This window comes from Lissotriton vulgaris, chromosome 1_1 (genome assembly GCF_964263255.1).
Source record: "Lissotriton vulgaris chromosome 1_1, aLisVul1.2, whole genome shotgun sequence".
In the NCBI taxonomy this organism is placed as follows: domain Eukaryota; kingdom Metazoa; phylum Chordata; class Amphibia; order Caudata; family Salamandridae; genus Lissotriton; species Lissotriton vulgaris.
The window spans coordinates 901,311,244-901,327,160 of record NC_141685.1 but is presented as its reverse complement, the minus strand read 5'-3'; the positions used below and the strand labels follow the sequence as shown (position 1 = coordinate 901,327,160).

The 15,917-nt window shown below is 43.1% G+C and overlaps 1 protein-coding gene across 3 annotated transcripts in view; it reads left to right on the top strand.

Moving 5' to 3' along the window:
- LOC147748145 (complement C3-like) overlaps positions 1-15,917 on the top strand; it is a 1,551,795-nt gene that overhangs the window by 1,094,571 nt on the left and 441,307 nt on the right. For all 3 annotated transcript variants that reach the window (XM_086959014.1, XM_086959019.1, XM_086959009.1), the window contains exon 23: positions 9,750-9,836. In XM_086959014.1, the coding sequence (XP_086815140.1) occupies positions 9,750-9,836 (87 nt within the window). The remainder of the gene's footprint in view (positions 1-9,749; positions 9,837-15,917) is intronic.

Genomic DNA, 15,917 nt, shown 5'->3' with positions numbered 1-15,917 from the left:
GTGATGCCTGATGTGGAGCATGCTAAAATCGATTAGTTTAGGATTACATTCAGATGTGGACACATCTCTTGATTTGTTGTTTATTTTTAGTGCGGTGCATCCATTTACCTGAGCTTGAGCCAGGTGAGGTGGAGTGGTTCCTTCTCATCAAGTGGGTGAGTGAACCGTAATTTACAAACTTGCTAAAATTGGTGATTTGTGACTAAGTTAGTCTGAGTGCTGGGCAAGAGTAGCCTATGTCTAGCACATAATAATGGCACGCTTAGTGCACGTTATTTTCGAAATGCAATCATGACTCTGTACCCTTATACTATATTTTCTCCCTTACCTCCAGGATGAGAGGATGTTGATACATACACTTTCAGGTGATATGGTTCTTGTTATTTCTTATCATTTTCTCTAGCAGTAGCATTAATGGTCCCGAGGAAGCAGCAGGAGATCACTAGACTCCGGGTGTCTGCAGAAACATGTCGACCTTTCATCTTTAGTGGCTATTTGTTAAACCACTATTGCACTGTTTTTATTGATTTAGGAGTGTGAGGGTGTTTATTAAAGTGCTTTCCCGACCACTACCTAATTTTAGAGCATCTTTCTTTCACTTTCACAAACACACTTTTTCTCACGCACTGCTACCTTCTAGTTTCCATCTAGACACGCCTTTTCTGTTTCACATCTGTAAATACTGTTGTGGTTTTTTCCTGTGCCTGGTTTTAGTCATCTACCAGCAGAGGTTTTTTCAACCACTAATGTGACAGAAATTATGCACCAGAGATCCCAGATGATGAAGGGCGGTCTCGATGGTGGACTGATGGGAACTCGCATAGTTTAGTAACTATTTCCTGTATATTTGTATCTGGGTACTTTGATTGCTTGCTTTTTGACTCTCTGTTAACTTTAGGTTGGTTATACTTGGGGTACACCTGGGTGATATTTGTGCTACATCTGGGCTCTTTTGTCTCTGGGAGACTTATGTGTTATGAAGTTTCGTAATTTCCTCCTTTACTACAGTCTCCTCAGTAGGAAATACTTTCAGTTTATTTTACTTTGATTGTATCAAGAAGGCATTCAAATGTGTCACATATTTGCCATAAATTCAGTATGTTAGCACTCTAGTTGCTCATTAGATCACTGTAGTACATCTACTGCTCACCAGGGAAGTCTGCTACTGGTATTTAAAGTGCATGTTTCAGTCTGCATGTCAGAATTTTTTTAATGAAATAGAAGAGGATTTGAGAAGTCAAAATGTGCCCTAATTTTTCTTTCTGCAGCACTAATCATAATTTCTATGGCAAAATGAACCCCCTCATGGTGTTCCTTTTAAATTAAACTGCTCACTCGCTACTACTCACTCGCTACTACTCTACTACTCACTCTCTACTACTCACTCTCTACTACTCACTCTCTACTACTCTCTACTACTCAATGCTACTCTCTACTACTCTTGACTACTTACTCTCTACTACTCTCTCTCTACTACTCTCTCTCACTCTCTCGCTATTACTCTCTCTCTACTACTATCTCTCTACTACTCTCTCTCTCTACTACTCTCTACTATTCACTCTCCACTACTCTCTCCTACTCACTCTACTACTCACTCTCTAGTACTCTCTCTCAGCTACTCACTCTACTACTCACTCTCTACTACTCTCTCTCAGCTACTCACTCTACTACTCACTCTCTACTACTCACTCTCCAGTACTCACTCTCTAGTACTCACTCTCTGCTACTCACTCTCTACTCCTCACTCTCTACTACTCACTCTCTGCTACTCACTCTCTACTACTCACTCTCTAGTACTCACTCTCTAGTACTCACTCTCTACTACTCACTCTCTACTACTCACTCTCTACTACTCTCTACTCCTCACTCTCTACTTCTCTCTACTCCTCACTCTCTACTACTCTCTACTCCTCACTCTCTACTACTCTCTACTCCTCACTCTCTACTTCTCTCTACTACTCACTCTCTGCTACTCTCTCCACTACACTCTTTACTCTCTATTACTCATCCTCTAATCTCTACCTCTCTACCTCTACCTCTACCTCTCTACCTATGTACATTCATACCTCTACACCTCTACCTCTCTGTACCTCTCTCTACACGCACACATATGCACATATATATGCATATATGCATACATATGCATATCCATTTATATATGTATGTGTGTGTATATATATATATATATATATATATATATACATATATAAACATATATATAATCTGCATATCTATATAAATACAAATATAATTGCATGCATACATATGCATATGCATTTATATATATATATATATATATATATATATATATATATATATATATATATATATACATACACAAATACATACATATGTAAACATAAATATAATCTGCACATCTATATAAATACAAACATAAATGCATGCATACATATACATATATGCATACATATGCATGTTATGTACATTCAAGTTTGAAAAACACTAATAAAAGCAAAGCTAAAAAGCCACCTAATTATAAAAAGAATTGTTTTAACATAAACGAGGGCGAGACCTATTACATTTTTAATGCTTGTTTACTTTGGTTCCATCAAGAAGGCATTCAGATGTGTCACACATTTGCCATCAATTCTGAATGTTAGCACTCTAGTTGCTCATTAGATCACAGTAGTAAAGCTACTGCTTACCAGGGAAGTCTGCAGCTAGTATTCAAAGTACATGTTTCAATCTGCATGTCAGAATTTTTTAATGAAATAGAAGAGGATTTGAGAAGTCAAAATGTGCCCCAATTTTTCTTTCTGCAGCACTAATCATAATTTCAATGGCAAAATGAACCCCCTCATTTTGTCCTTTGCCAATTAAATGATTTAAGTGTTACCACTTTATTGCAATCAAAATTGCTTCAGGTGTGCCATAATTTCGTCATAAGTAAGACTGTTAGCGCTCTAGTTGTTCTTTAGAACACTCTGGGACATTCTGTCATTGGGCTATACTTGGGCTACATCTGGGTGATATCTGTGACACATTTGGGCTCTTTTGTCTCTGGCATCTGCCACCTTGTGATACTTATTTGTTCTCAAGTTTCCTAATTTCCTCATGTATTACAGTCTCCTCAGTAGCAAATACTGTGTTTTTTACTTTGCTTCAATCAAGAAAGGATTCAGATGTGTCACACATTTGCCATAAATTCAGAATGTTAGCACTCTAGTTGCTTATTAGATCACTGTAGTAAAGCTACTGCTCACCAGGGAAGTCTGCTGCTGGTATTGAAGTGTATGTTTCAGTCTGCATGTCAGATTTTTTTTAAATAAAATAGAAGAGGATTTGAGAAGTCACTTAAAATGTGCCCTAATTTTTCTTTCTGCAGCACTAATCATACTTTCTATGGGGAAATGAACCCCCTCATTTTGTTCCTTTTTAAATTAAATGTTTTAAGAGTTACCACTTTATTCCAATCAAGAAGGCTTCAGGTGTGCCATACGTTTGTCATAAGGAGGACTGTTAGCGCTCTTGTTGTTTTTTAGAACACTCGGGGAAGCTGCAGTAGAACACAAAGGAATCAACTGACATGACTGAGAAAGATAATGTGAATATACAGAAAATATGCTCTCAGTTTAGCTTATAGATCACCTGCTAAACCTCTGTGGGAAAAGCATGAGAAAATAGTTCTCTCAAACATGATTCATGATATCCCTGCAGAAGGCTTTTTCACATGGTAAAATCACCTTAGAACACACCACAATTCCTAAAATGAGTACGGTACTATCAACAAATGATTTATAATGTAACTAAAGTCTTAGAACCTTTGATTAACTGCAATGCTTTTTACTGATAAGCTATCATGTATATTGGTCCCAAGATGGCTGCCAACACTTCTTGGATGGAGTGCTGACAGCCAATCAGATCTCACGATGAGATGTGTGGTTAGGCACCACCCAGATATATATGTATGTTTATCCTCTAATATCTAAAAAACTACTGAACAGATTTACACCATTTAACAAAAAGGCACGACTCTGATCTAAGGTCTACCTTTCTGCCAAATTTGGTGTAATTCTGTTCAGCAGTTCGGGTTGTAGCTGCGATTAAAGGCTCCTATAGAAAATTGCATGGGAAAAACACATTTTGGGACCCCCCTTTTATCTCGTCCCCCGTTTGATGAATCACCCTGACACTTTCAGGATAGGAGCGGACCGCGCGGGCAATACGTTTTGAAAATTTTGCAAAGATTCGTCAACCGGCGCCAAAGTTATTCCAAATAGAATGTTGGTGATTTCCTATGGAAAATAGGTCCTAACTATAACTACCTACTGGCGACCGCCAGTAGATAATATACATATATATATTTAAATATATGTCCAAGAACACTTCCTAAAACAAGAAAAGCACAAAGGCGCGGACGGGCTCTCTGGTGTAATGACGAACTACTGATCCCGGCATGCAGTAAATTGCCAGGATCACCATGTTTCTTGCGGAATAGCAGGACTGTTTGGCAGCTTTCTCCTCATGTCCCGCACTACCTGTCACAAAAAAGGAACTCCTTGTGTCCCCCAAGACTGCACCACCATCACATTCAGGTACGTTTATCCACGGGGGCTGTTTCGCCCAGTGCGGAGTTCCATGACTCCATCACCGCTTCTATTCCTCCCATCTGCAGTGGTGTGATCGATCCTTCCGTTAACACGGAATCAAAGAAGGTTGTGCCACAGCACAATGCCGCCAGTGAAGATTGAGTCAGCTTGTGTGCAGGGACCCCAGTAGCACATCTCTGGCTCGTAGTGCAAAATATGTCCAAGAACACTTCCTAAAACAAGAAAGTCTGAAGCCACTTAGGGGGAACACAACGGAGAATCTTTATTGCAGAAAAGCACAAAGGCGTGGACGGGCGTATGCTTTTCAGCCTTGTGGCCTCTTCAGCGCCCAGCGTGTTTCACAGGAGAATGATGCGCCGCTCACCAGTTCTGCCCCACCCGGTTCAGGTATGCTGTGGCTAGCTCCTCCCCCAAGCTGTAATCTGTATCACCTGCTTGGGTTCTCTGGTGTAATGACAAACTACTGATCCCAGCATGCAGTAAATTGCCAGGATCACCACGTTTCTGCGGGAATAGCAGGACTGTTTGGCAGCTTTCTCCTCATGTCCCGCACTGCCTGCCACAAAAAAGGAACTCCTTGTGTCCCCCAAGACTGCACCACCATCACATTCAGGTACGTTTATCCACGGGGGCTGTGTCGCCCAGTGCGGAGTTCCATGACTCCATCACCGCTTCTATTCCTCCCGTCTGCAGTGGTGTGCTCGATCCGTCTGTTAACACGGAATCAAAGAAGGTTGTGCCACAGCACAACGCCACCAGTGAAGATATATATAAATATATATGCAAAAGCGAAGCTGTATACATGAAACTTCCCAGCATCCCGCATTCATCCATGCATCTCTCCTCCACAACCACCAGGAAAGAAAGTAAGCGGCATGGCTCTGGTTCCAAGTTCAATCCTTTAATTTCTTTTTATCATGTGAGCTTCAAGAATATAGACCAACGCGCTTCGGCTGTAACCTTCATAATATATGTATACACTACCCAGTGACAGTCGCTGCTGAGTTGTTATAGTTAGGATCGTGCTTCTAAAGGAAATGTATTTTTTGTGTGGTTTAGAATTTTGGCCTCCAAGAATCTTTCCAAAAAAGTCCACCTTTCGACTAATTTGCACATGGAAAATTTTGGGGTGATCCATCAAGCAGGGGCAGAGAAAAAGGGTGGTCCCAAAATGCATTTTTCCCATTTGTTTGTCCATACGAATTTTAGGCATAGCTACAGCTCAAACTGCGGATGGATTTACAGAAAATTTAGCAGAAAGCTAGATCCTGGTCCAGAAAGACAGCTTTTTGTGTTTTGGTGTAAATCCGTTCAGTAGTTTTAGAGAAATCAAGGTTAAAAAAATGTAAAAATCACTCCATGGAGGATCTGCGGAGTCAAAAGATCTCAAACGGAGATCTAATTGGCTGTCACCACCTCAACCAGGAAGTGAGTGGTAGCAGTCATCTTATGGTATGGTATGTTATGTTAATTATATTTAATATAGTGCTCGAATCACCCATGGGCATCACTGCGCCGTCTATGATGGCTAGCAAGCATCCACAAGGAAAAGTCACTTTAAAATAGGCAGGCTTTCAACAATTTCCTAAATTGGCAATAGTTCTTGCAGGTGCAAATATGCACAGGGAGACTATTCCAATAAAAAGAGGCCAGGTAGGGAATGGCTCTCCTACCGCATCTGGTCAAGCAGATGCAGGGTACACTCAGTAGGGCGTTATCCTTGGGTCTTAGACATCCGGTGGGTACATACAATTTGATTTATTTAGGAGATGACAGGGGCCTTTGCCCCTTAAGGCATTATGTGTGAGCCAGAAGATCTTAAAAATGCTCCTTTTTCTTACTGATAGTCAATGCAGAGGGAGGGCCAACGAGGTACCAGACGGAAGATTGAGAACAAGCCTGGCTTCTGTATTTTCAACGGCCTATAGTTTAGCCACAAGCCTCCCATTTACTACAACCAGTCGAACGTTCCTGTAGTCTAGTCGGCACACTATTTAGGACTTGGGACTCAGTCCTGAATCCTAAAAAAAGATATAAGGGGACAGGGTAGGGATACCATGATCTCGTAAACCTGGTGGTGATTTATTTTTAACTTTTTCTCCGAGGATCTGCAAATCTGTGGCAAAATTTCTTTAAGAAAAAAACGTGTTGGTGCGCCCCCTTTTGAAACTCTTTTGGTCATGGGGCCTTTTTCCCCAGTGCTGAATCTGTATTTGTCTATGAGGATCGCATCCCCCAGGCCTCAAAGCATATTGTATGGGGAGGGGTTACACAGCCCCCTCCCTGAGCCTTTAAAATGCCCTGGGGACCCCATACCCAAGGGCCATTAGTCAATTAAAAGGCAGGGGGCAATGCAGCCCTCTCCCTGAGCCTTTAATGGCCCTATGGATGCCTTCCCCGGGGGCCAGCTCACTTGATGTGTCCTGGGTAGCCCTCCCTCGGGGAAACAGCAGTTTCCATGCCCGCACCGGTTCGGGCAAGGAAGCTTGTATTTGCTCCTGCCTCGCAAGAGAATTTTTAAGACTCCCGCCATACAGGACCAAACATAAAATCTGGTCCCAGCGGACAGCAGCTGGGAGCAGACTTGTAATCTATTTCCCTGCCCAAAAATAGATTGCTCCCACCTGGAAGGAGCAGCATAAATAGCTGCTTTCTGTGGGCATGAGCAACGCTGGCTCCTGCAGCGTGCAGGGAGCTGGGTAGGGCTGCGGGGGCCATTGGCTCCCCCGTGGCTCACAACATTGTACCCTGGGAGGGTACCAGGGCACTCAACTTTACTCAATGCAGGCCCCAGGGATAGGGGCCCGAGGGCTATAATAAGCTTGAAAAGGGGTTGCCGAACCCGCCTCCCCTGTAAAATAAAAACAGCCCTAGGGGATGGGGTCCCCTGTGCCTAAAGAGGTTTAGGGAGGGGCGCTGCCATGCCCCCTCCCTTTATTAATTCCTCAGTCCTGGGGAATGGGTCCCTGGGGCCTAATCAGACCTGGGGGTGTTGCGGGCCCCCCTCCTCTTTGTTATTATATTTGGCCCCAATAAATGGGGTTCTCGTGGCCCAAAAAGGCTTACGGCGAAGGGCCACATCCCTCCCCTGTTTGATTTTGTTTCGCCCGGGGTTGGGGTACCCGGGTTCTAATAATGCTCAGGGAGAGGGCATCTCCCCATTTTGTTTGGCTTTAAGCCTGAGGGGATAGGGCCCTTGGGCCTGATAAGTCTTGGGACGGTGGCTTCTGGCCCCCCTCCCCTTTTTGGTTTAATTTGGCCCCAAGGAATAGGGTACTCACAGCCTACTAAAGGTTGGTGAAAATATATATGTTTTAGCCCCGGCGGATGGGCTCCCTGGTGTCCAAAGACCAATCCTACATTGCGTGGCAAAGGTTTAACCCCCTGCTGTGGAGAGCTGAAGACAGTGCGTGGCTTGGGTTTGGCTGCCTGTGGGGGTTGGCCAGTCCCTGGCCTGCACAGCCCCTGGCATGCACCCCTGCCATGCACGGCCAAAGGCTCTGCACATTTTGACATTGGCTCCCTTTGAGGGGGTTGGTCATGGGCCTGTGGCCAACCCCTTGCGTAACATGGGATTGGCTGCATGTGGGCGGTTGGCCACAGGGCCAGGGCACAGCGCAGGCCCAGTGGGCAACCGCTCTCCGCACAAGACCAAAGGCCTTGTGCACTGTGGGTTGACTGCTGTTGGGCAGTGGGCATAGACCTTGTGGCCAAACCCCCACCAAGCACGGCCAAAAGCCATGCACAGTGTGGGATTGGCCTATGCAGGGTATTGGTCTCAGGGTTTGGCCACAGGCTAGGCCCTACAGGCAATTTCGGACCATGCAGGGCCGATGGCGTGCATGGCGGAGGCTGGATTTCCGTATGGAAATAAAATATTACTTTACATGAAGAAAACTAGAAATTCACTGAATAAACCAGAGGTTAAAGTAACATTATAGTTAGGTGAAATGTTCAGTAAAAACATTACATTTCAAACTCTAAAGCCCACAGAAGTTCTCCATTTATAGTTAACCTTATCTCAAGTAACTATACTCATGTCCTAAGGTAACTATAACTCACGCTCTTGTCATGCACTACTAATTACCTTCATATTACATCGCTCATGACACCTTCTATAACATCATTGATAATATCACTGCAACATATGCAGTAAAAGTATTGTTGAGAAAACTGTACATGGTGGGGACGCGAGTTATAGTTACCTTAGGACACCAGTTATAGTTACTTGACATAACTGTAACTATAACTGGTGAATTTCTGTAATTTTTTTAGTATAAAGCATTACATTATTACTGAACATTTCACCTAACTATAACATTACTTTAACCTTTGTGTTTTTTCAGTGAATACATATGTATATGTGTGTATATTACTCATGCGAATGACCACAGTGTCCTCTGGCATTTATCCATTTATCATCACTGTTGAGTTTGAGTAAGGGCGATGACTCAAGATGAGTAAGCCTCGAGCAGTTCATGCCGCCTCTTCCCTACCTCAACAATGACAACCGTGTAGTAATCTGCAGATGCATATGTATTTTATGCCATTCTTTGTTGTTACATTCTTTTTTGTTAAGTGCAGCAAATATATGCAAGGGTTCTTAAATAAAACTAAGATACAATGTGGGAATTCCACGCACTTACATAAAATCATATTAAACAAAGCCTGGTTACTATTACCAGAAGTGTTTTCATCTGTCAGATCTTATAAACATCCATTCTGTGAGAACATGAGCAGTGTTTTCTCATGTCTGTTACAATGTTTGTGGAAACAACACAGGTGTAGACATTTATTTCCACTATATAGGGACATATGTTTTGTTTCTCAGACAATGCAGTACTTAAAGGAGTTCAAATTGTAGTGAAGAATATTTCACTTTTCCGGCTCATGGATCTTTTTAACTATTGTCTTCCCTGGACATTTCCTAAAGGTCTTCTTGGGGCTCCCAAAATTGTTCTCCAATGTCTCCCAAAGGTTCCACTAACTCACAGAATCTTTAGAGAGGTAAGAATTTATCGTATCCTGGTAAAGGAAACTTGGAAGCCCAAAAGCCCAAAATTTGATAGCCCTGTAATAGCAGCCTCTGTTAGCAACAGTCAATATGGCTTTAGATGATGAAGGAACTGTCCGTATTGACAAGATATTAACTGTTAAATATGCTTTTCTTCCATTCAGGCTTATCCCAAATAGAAATGATTCAGCGGCAGGATTTTAGCAACCGTGTTCCCAACACTGAAGCAGAAAACTTTATCAGCATTCAAGGTACAGTGTATTATCAAAGTCATTTAAATACTTTAGATTAACAAACTATGCAGCACTTGAATTGTCTTCTACAGTAATATATATTTAGTGGGCCTGTATCATTACGCTCTTTACTAGGGTGAAAGACAAGCTAACCACAAGTTATATTTATACTTTAACATCAAAGTGAATAAGGCCTAGATAACCAGTGTGTAGTTTATTTATCTAGAAAATTATTACATAAACTCTTAATTTTTTTATAAAATAGATTTTCTTTATTCGCTCATTTTTTGTTCTTTATGTTTTCATCACATTTATCAAGACTATTTTTATCTTTTCATTTTTCATATATAGTGATTCTTTGTACAAACACACATTTTAGTTTTTACAAACAAAGAAAAAAATACTGTACACAATAGACTTAAAAACCTAAAGGAGGGGTTGTAACATAATGTTAAGGCTGGTGGTCTATAAAAAAGAGGGGCACGACGCGCACTTCGGCTTTAGAGCCTTCTTCAGGTGAACCCGTCTCAACTTTATCTTTAATAGTACATAAAATACATACAATCATAAATACATAAATGCAAACATTCCTACATTAAAATCAAAAATCAGGCATCTTATTTCTAGCAAAACCACAATGGGGACACTGTTCCTTGACGTAGGGTGCAAATAGTCACCCGAAACGTGAGGGTGCAAATAGTCACCTGTATATTGAGAAAGGAAAGTAGGAGAAAAAGAGAAAAGTACCCTAGGTGCACCGGACCCACCCAAAAAGTGACAAAACATATTTTGTCCTCTGTTGCCCTCACACACCCCTGGGGGTATCATGCTTCATCATCGGGCGTTTGCTCCTCGCAGGGCCGGCGCTGCAATTCCCTACGGGTCCCTCAAAGGGTCTCTTTATCGGAGAACTTTTTAGGACAGCCGGATGGTGCATGTGGGTGTGCGTGGTGGGGGTCCAATAAGGGTGAAAAAAGTGTGTGCAAAGTGAAAATTGGGTTAACAAATGGAGAATAAATATGCAGCAAATGTCTCATTTGTATACCCATAGCAGATTTAGCTGCTAAAAAAATTCTTGTTCCTGTGGGCATACTAACCCCCCGGAATCAAGAAGGTCATGGGTCAACATGTTTCGCGCCTATGTCGCCTTGAGGGTCGGTCGCGCTTCATCAGGACCAATACTATAAAATGAAATTGCACGTGAATTGGATTAAAATGCCCCCTAAATTTAACAGGGCTAGCGGTAGGTTTGTATACCTATAGTCTGGCTACAACTTCATTGTGTATACCGCTCATGTTCAATACCTAGGGAAAGAGAACATAGTGAGACAAAGTTATATGCACATCAGTAACAACTTGATGTCATAAAATGTGCCACAGCTGTGTGCACAACAATTACACATAGAAACAACAGAACCAGCACACGAGACACTCAAGGTACAGGTGGTTACTCAATAGGGTAACCCCCTAATGAGATATCATTGTCAAAAACTGGAGGAAACCACACAATGGCATAAATTACAACAGCTCGTCTTTCGCATGGGTAGTAAAAAACAATTGTCCCATATCTATTTATGAAAATGGCTCAAAGTCTAAGTAGCTGGCGTAAGTGAATGCAAGGTCGGCACCATCAGAAATGGGTGCCGTCAGAGTTACTAATCCTCGAGAGTGCTCACCTCGCTTGTTGAGGGATGTCTCCTCTGCCTAGAACATTCGGCGCCCGCACATTACCGGGCATATAGTCACTAGAAAAATTAAATAGAAAAAGAAGAAGAAATATATGCAGCCATGAGTCAAACTATGACCCCGGCTCGGAAGTTCCTGAGTCATGATGTACGGATATCTTTTGCAGAAACTAAGTCTAGACTTACGTTTGTCCCGGGGTGCTGCCTCTAGTGCACCTACCCAGTCCGAGTGTCAGCCAATAGTAGACCAAAAATTGACAAGGACGTTGATGCACATTTAATGCTTCGGGCATGCGCCTGGGAGTGGATTCTAAAACGCTTAATCGTGGGGTATTCTCAATTTTAAAATTATTCCGTCGAACAGTACCAATCAGGACTGTAAACTCCAATAGCTCTTTTGTTTTTCCGGTTTCGTTTTTTTCTACCCGATACCGATAATCGTGTCAGTGTGATCCCTCCTCCTGTAGTTCCCGATCGCCGTTTTCCAAGTAACGTACTTGGAAAACGGCGACCGGGAACTACAGAAGGAGGGATCACACTGACACGATTATCGGTATCGGGTAGAAAAAAACGAAACCGGAAAAACAAAAGAGGGTCCCCTCCCGGTCCTTGGCTCGATGCACACTCATATTGAGCACTATTGGAGTTTACAGTCCTGATACATGCAGTCCATATACATGCTTTTTTAACATTTGGTCTGATTACTATGTAAATGTAAATAACAATAAAGCGTAGATGCAAACTGTGACTACATGCCTGCTTGCCTCAATATTTCATTTCAAATGTATTATTATTATTATTAGGAGTTTCCATCTCCTTGTCCCTTTAAACTGGCAGATCACTCGCGCCCCCCGTCCCACTGCCCCTCCTAGCAAGCCTTCACGATCCTGGTCTAAACTAGATGCAGAAATCTGGAAACAACACCTAGAGAGCTCCCCGCCTGCACTCAACAACAACCCCATTAGCGCTGATGCAGAATTCTCAGCATGGATAGGCAACACCCTAGACAAAACTCTCCCCAAAAAAATCTCCTGTAATCCACGGAACAAAGCCACCTCCCCCTGGTTCACTGATGAATTGCGACTCCTAAAAAAAGCCTGCAAAAGATCAGAAAGAGAATAGAGGAAAAATTTTGACCAAACCAGGAAAATCGAATACAAGACTACTCTTCTCACCTACAAAAAAGCAATCAAAGCCGCACAAATCAACTACTTTGAGGAGAAAATTAAATCATCCCTCAACTCAGCCCGAGAAACGTATCAAATAGCCAGGAAACTCCTCAAAATACCGGAGCCCCCCCCCCCGGTGGAACCCTCAGTTACTCGCTGCAATGAACTTGCAGAATTTTTTAACTCAAAAATTGTTAACATCATCAAATCACTTCCCCCTACCCCCCTGGACGCCCTTATTGCCCCCCCGGACGTCAACCTGCCCACCACTCAGCTGTCAGCCTTCACCCCGCTTACAACTGACACCACCCTCCTCATACTCAGTTCCATTAAAAGTGGCAGCCCAACTGACCCTGCTCCACTTAATATTTTGAAACTAGTCGGATCTACTATTCTACCTTATCTGACAAAACTTATCAACAATTCACTCACCCTAGGCACCGTCCCTTCCAGCTGGAAAAGAGCAATGGTGAAAGCATTGCTAAAAAAAAACCACCTTGATCCACTGGAACTCGGCAACTACAGGCCGATCTCCCTACTCCCAGGTATCAGCAAAATAGCTGAGAAACATGTCAACAAAAATCTCTCCCAATACCTCGAATCTAACAAACTACTGGAACTTTCCCAAACGGGATTCAGGCCAGGCCAGAGTACCGAGACCGCAATATTGGCAGTAGTCGAAGAGGCAAGGAAGATCATAGACTCAGGGGGATCAGTGGCAGTAATCCTCCTGGATCTCAGCGCTGCATTTGACACCGTCAACCACTCAATCTTGATCCAAAGACTCAAACATCTTGGAATCACAGGAACGGCTCTGGCCTGGTTAGAATCCTTCCTCAAAAACAGATCCTTCCAGGTGACAGAGGGCACCTTTACGTCCAGACCTACAGCCATCAACTGCGGGGTACCCCAGGGCTCATCTCTGAGCCCAACCCTTTTTAATGTTTATATGTCCCCCCTCGAGAAAGTCGTCGCCCCTTACGGTATCAAACTACTGACCTATGCTGACGACACTCAACTGGTGGTCTCCCTTAACCAGCAAGACCACTCCATTCCCAACCTTCACACCTGTTTGATCGAAATAACGAAATGGATGAGCAGTTCCCACCTCAAGTTAAACAACGAAAAAACCGAGATAATGTTTTTAGGCAACAAATCTCTATACAGCTCCATTTCCGTATGGCCGTCAGCCATGGGCCCTCCCCCTGTGTCCAAACCAGAAATTAAGAGCCTGGGCATCTGGTTAGATGAAGAGCTCAACTTCTCAGCCCAAGCGCGGAAAACTGCTGGAACCTGTCATGGCCTGCTAAGATCAGCAAGGAAAATACTACCCTTGCTTCCGGCACAATCCCGCAAACTCCTCATCCACGGCCTTGTACTATCCCGATTGGACTATGGCAACGCCCTATACCTGGGGGCCCCTAAAAAATTTCTAGCAAAACTTCAAACGGCTCAAAATGCGGCAGCCCGCATTCTTACAGGAACCCATCGTCGATGCTCAGCCAAACCGTCCTTGAAGGCCCTACATTGGCTCCCCATTCAAGAGAGAATCCAATTTAAGGCACTCTGCACGACCCATAAGATTCTGCACGGCAAGGCCCCTCCCATACTCCAAAACCTTATCTCATCCCACACCACCTTAAGAACGCTCCGCTCTTCCAACTGCAATTTAGCCTCGGTACCCAGGATCAGAAAAGCCCGCCCAGGCGGCCGACTGTTTTCATTTAACGCGGCTAAACTATGGAACTCGCTCCCCTCAAACCTTAGAGCCCAACCCAACCTTCTCTCATTCCGCAGAGCACTTAAAACAAGGCTTTTCCCATAAAGCATTTCTCACTAGGTTCTCACTAGGTTCTTGTCTATCAGCGCTGGGACGCCCATGGGCAGCCATGCGCTCTATAAATCTGTAAAATAAAATAAATAAAATAATAAAATTAATTGTGTTTTGTTAAGCGCAAACAACCCGGAGGCCTCGTAGCGCTGTATTGTCTGAATCAAGAGAGGGCTAAGAGAGCCAAGTTAGGTGAAAAGGAGAGTTTTCAGATCCTTCCGGAATTTCAGCAGGTTAGATTCACTGCAAAGGGTACCAGGCAAGGAGTTCCAAGCCTTGGCGGCATTCCAGGAAAAGGATCGCCTGCCCCATCTAGCACGTTTGGTTTTGTTTATTGTGGCTAAGAAAGCTGTACTAGATCTCAGAGATCTATGAGGAAGATAAGGGGTCGCCAGAGAACAAATCATAGATGGAGCGGTCTTCCACATGCCCCTGTGCATGATGCACATAGATTTGAACAGAACTCTGGCCTTAATGGGTAGCCAGTGGAGTTTCTTCAAAGCTGCTGTGCCAGTTTCTCGCCAGCTAAGGCCTAGGAGGAGGCGGGCAGCTGCATTTTGAGTAGTCTAGAGTTTCCTAGTGGTGGAGATAGGAGCCCCCAGGTATAGGGAATTTCCGTAATCCAAACGAGAAAAAATAATGGCTTGCACCATTATTCTGCGTGCTTGGAAGGGTAGGAGTGGCAACACCTTCCTGAGCATCCGCATCAAGCCGAAGCAGGTGGCGCACAGGACGGTTGCTTGTTGTTTAAAGTTTAGACTTGTGTCCAGCCATATGCCCAGGCTTTTTATTTGTATGCAATTGTATTCGTTTAACGGGCAGTGATTTGTATAGGGTCACCGGAATGTCCACAAGGTTGTCCCTGTCCCCCCCAGAATTTTAGTGTCTCCTACGCCCCTGATTATTATTGTCTACAGAATTGTTCTCAAACCTCTGAAATATATATGTATGGGGGCATTAATATCAAGCTGTTTTCTTTATTTTGATCGTATTGTATAATTTCTCACCTTGTCAAAAGTAAAACCCTTCACAATAAATTACGTGACCTATATTTCTTGTTAGGTACCAGATTCCCCTTTATATGATCTGAAGTTCTCTTACCAAGTCTATGTATTTTCCTGTACTTACATAGATCACGTGGCCAGTTTTCCTAATCTGGTATATAACTAGTCTGGAAATATCATCTAAATAACTTGCAACATTTTAGAGTTACATGAGGGATTTTTTGTCTCTCTCTATGGACAAGGGGTGTTCTACCTACAGGCATTTTATGCATTCAGATTTCTCCATAGAAGGAAGAAGTATTATGTATTCGCACAGGAGACGTTAAAAGTGAAATGATTGCTTATGCCTGAGTACCACAGTTTACCTAAATAGTTATAATCCTCAAAATGGAATGTAGTATGTAGATTGA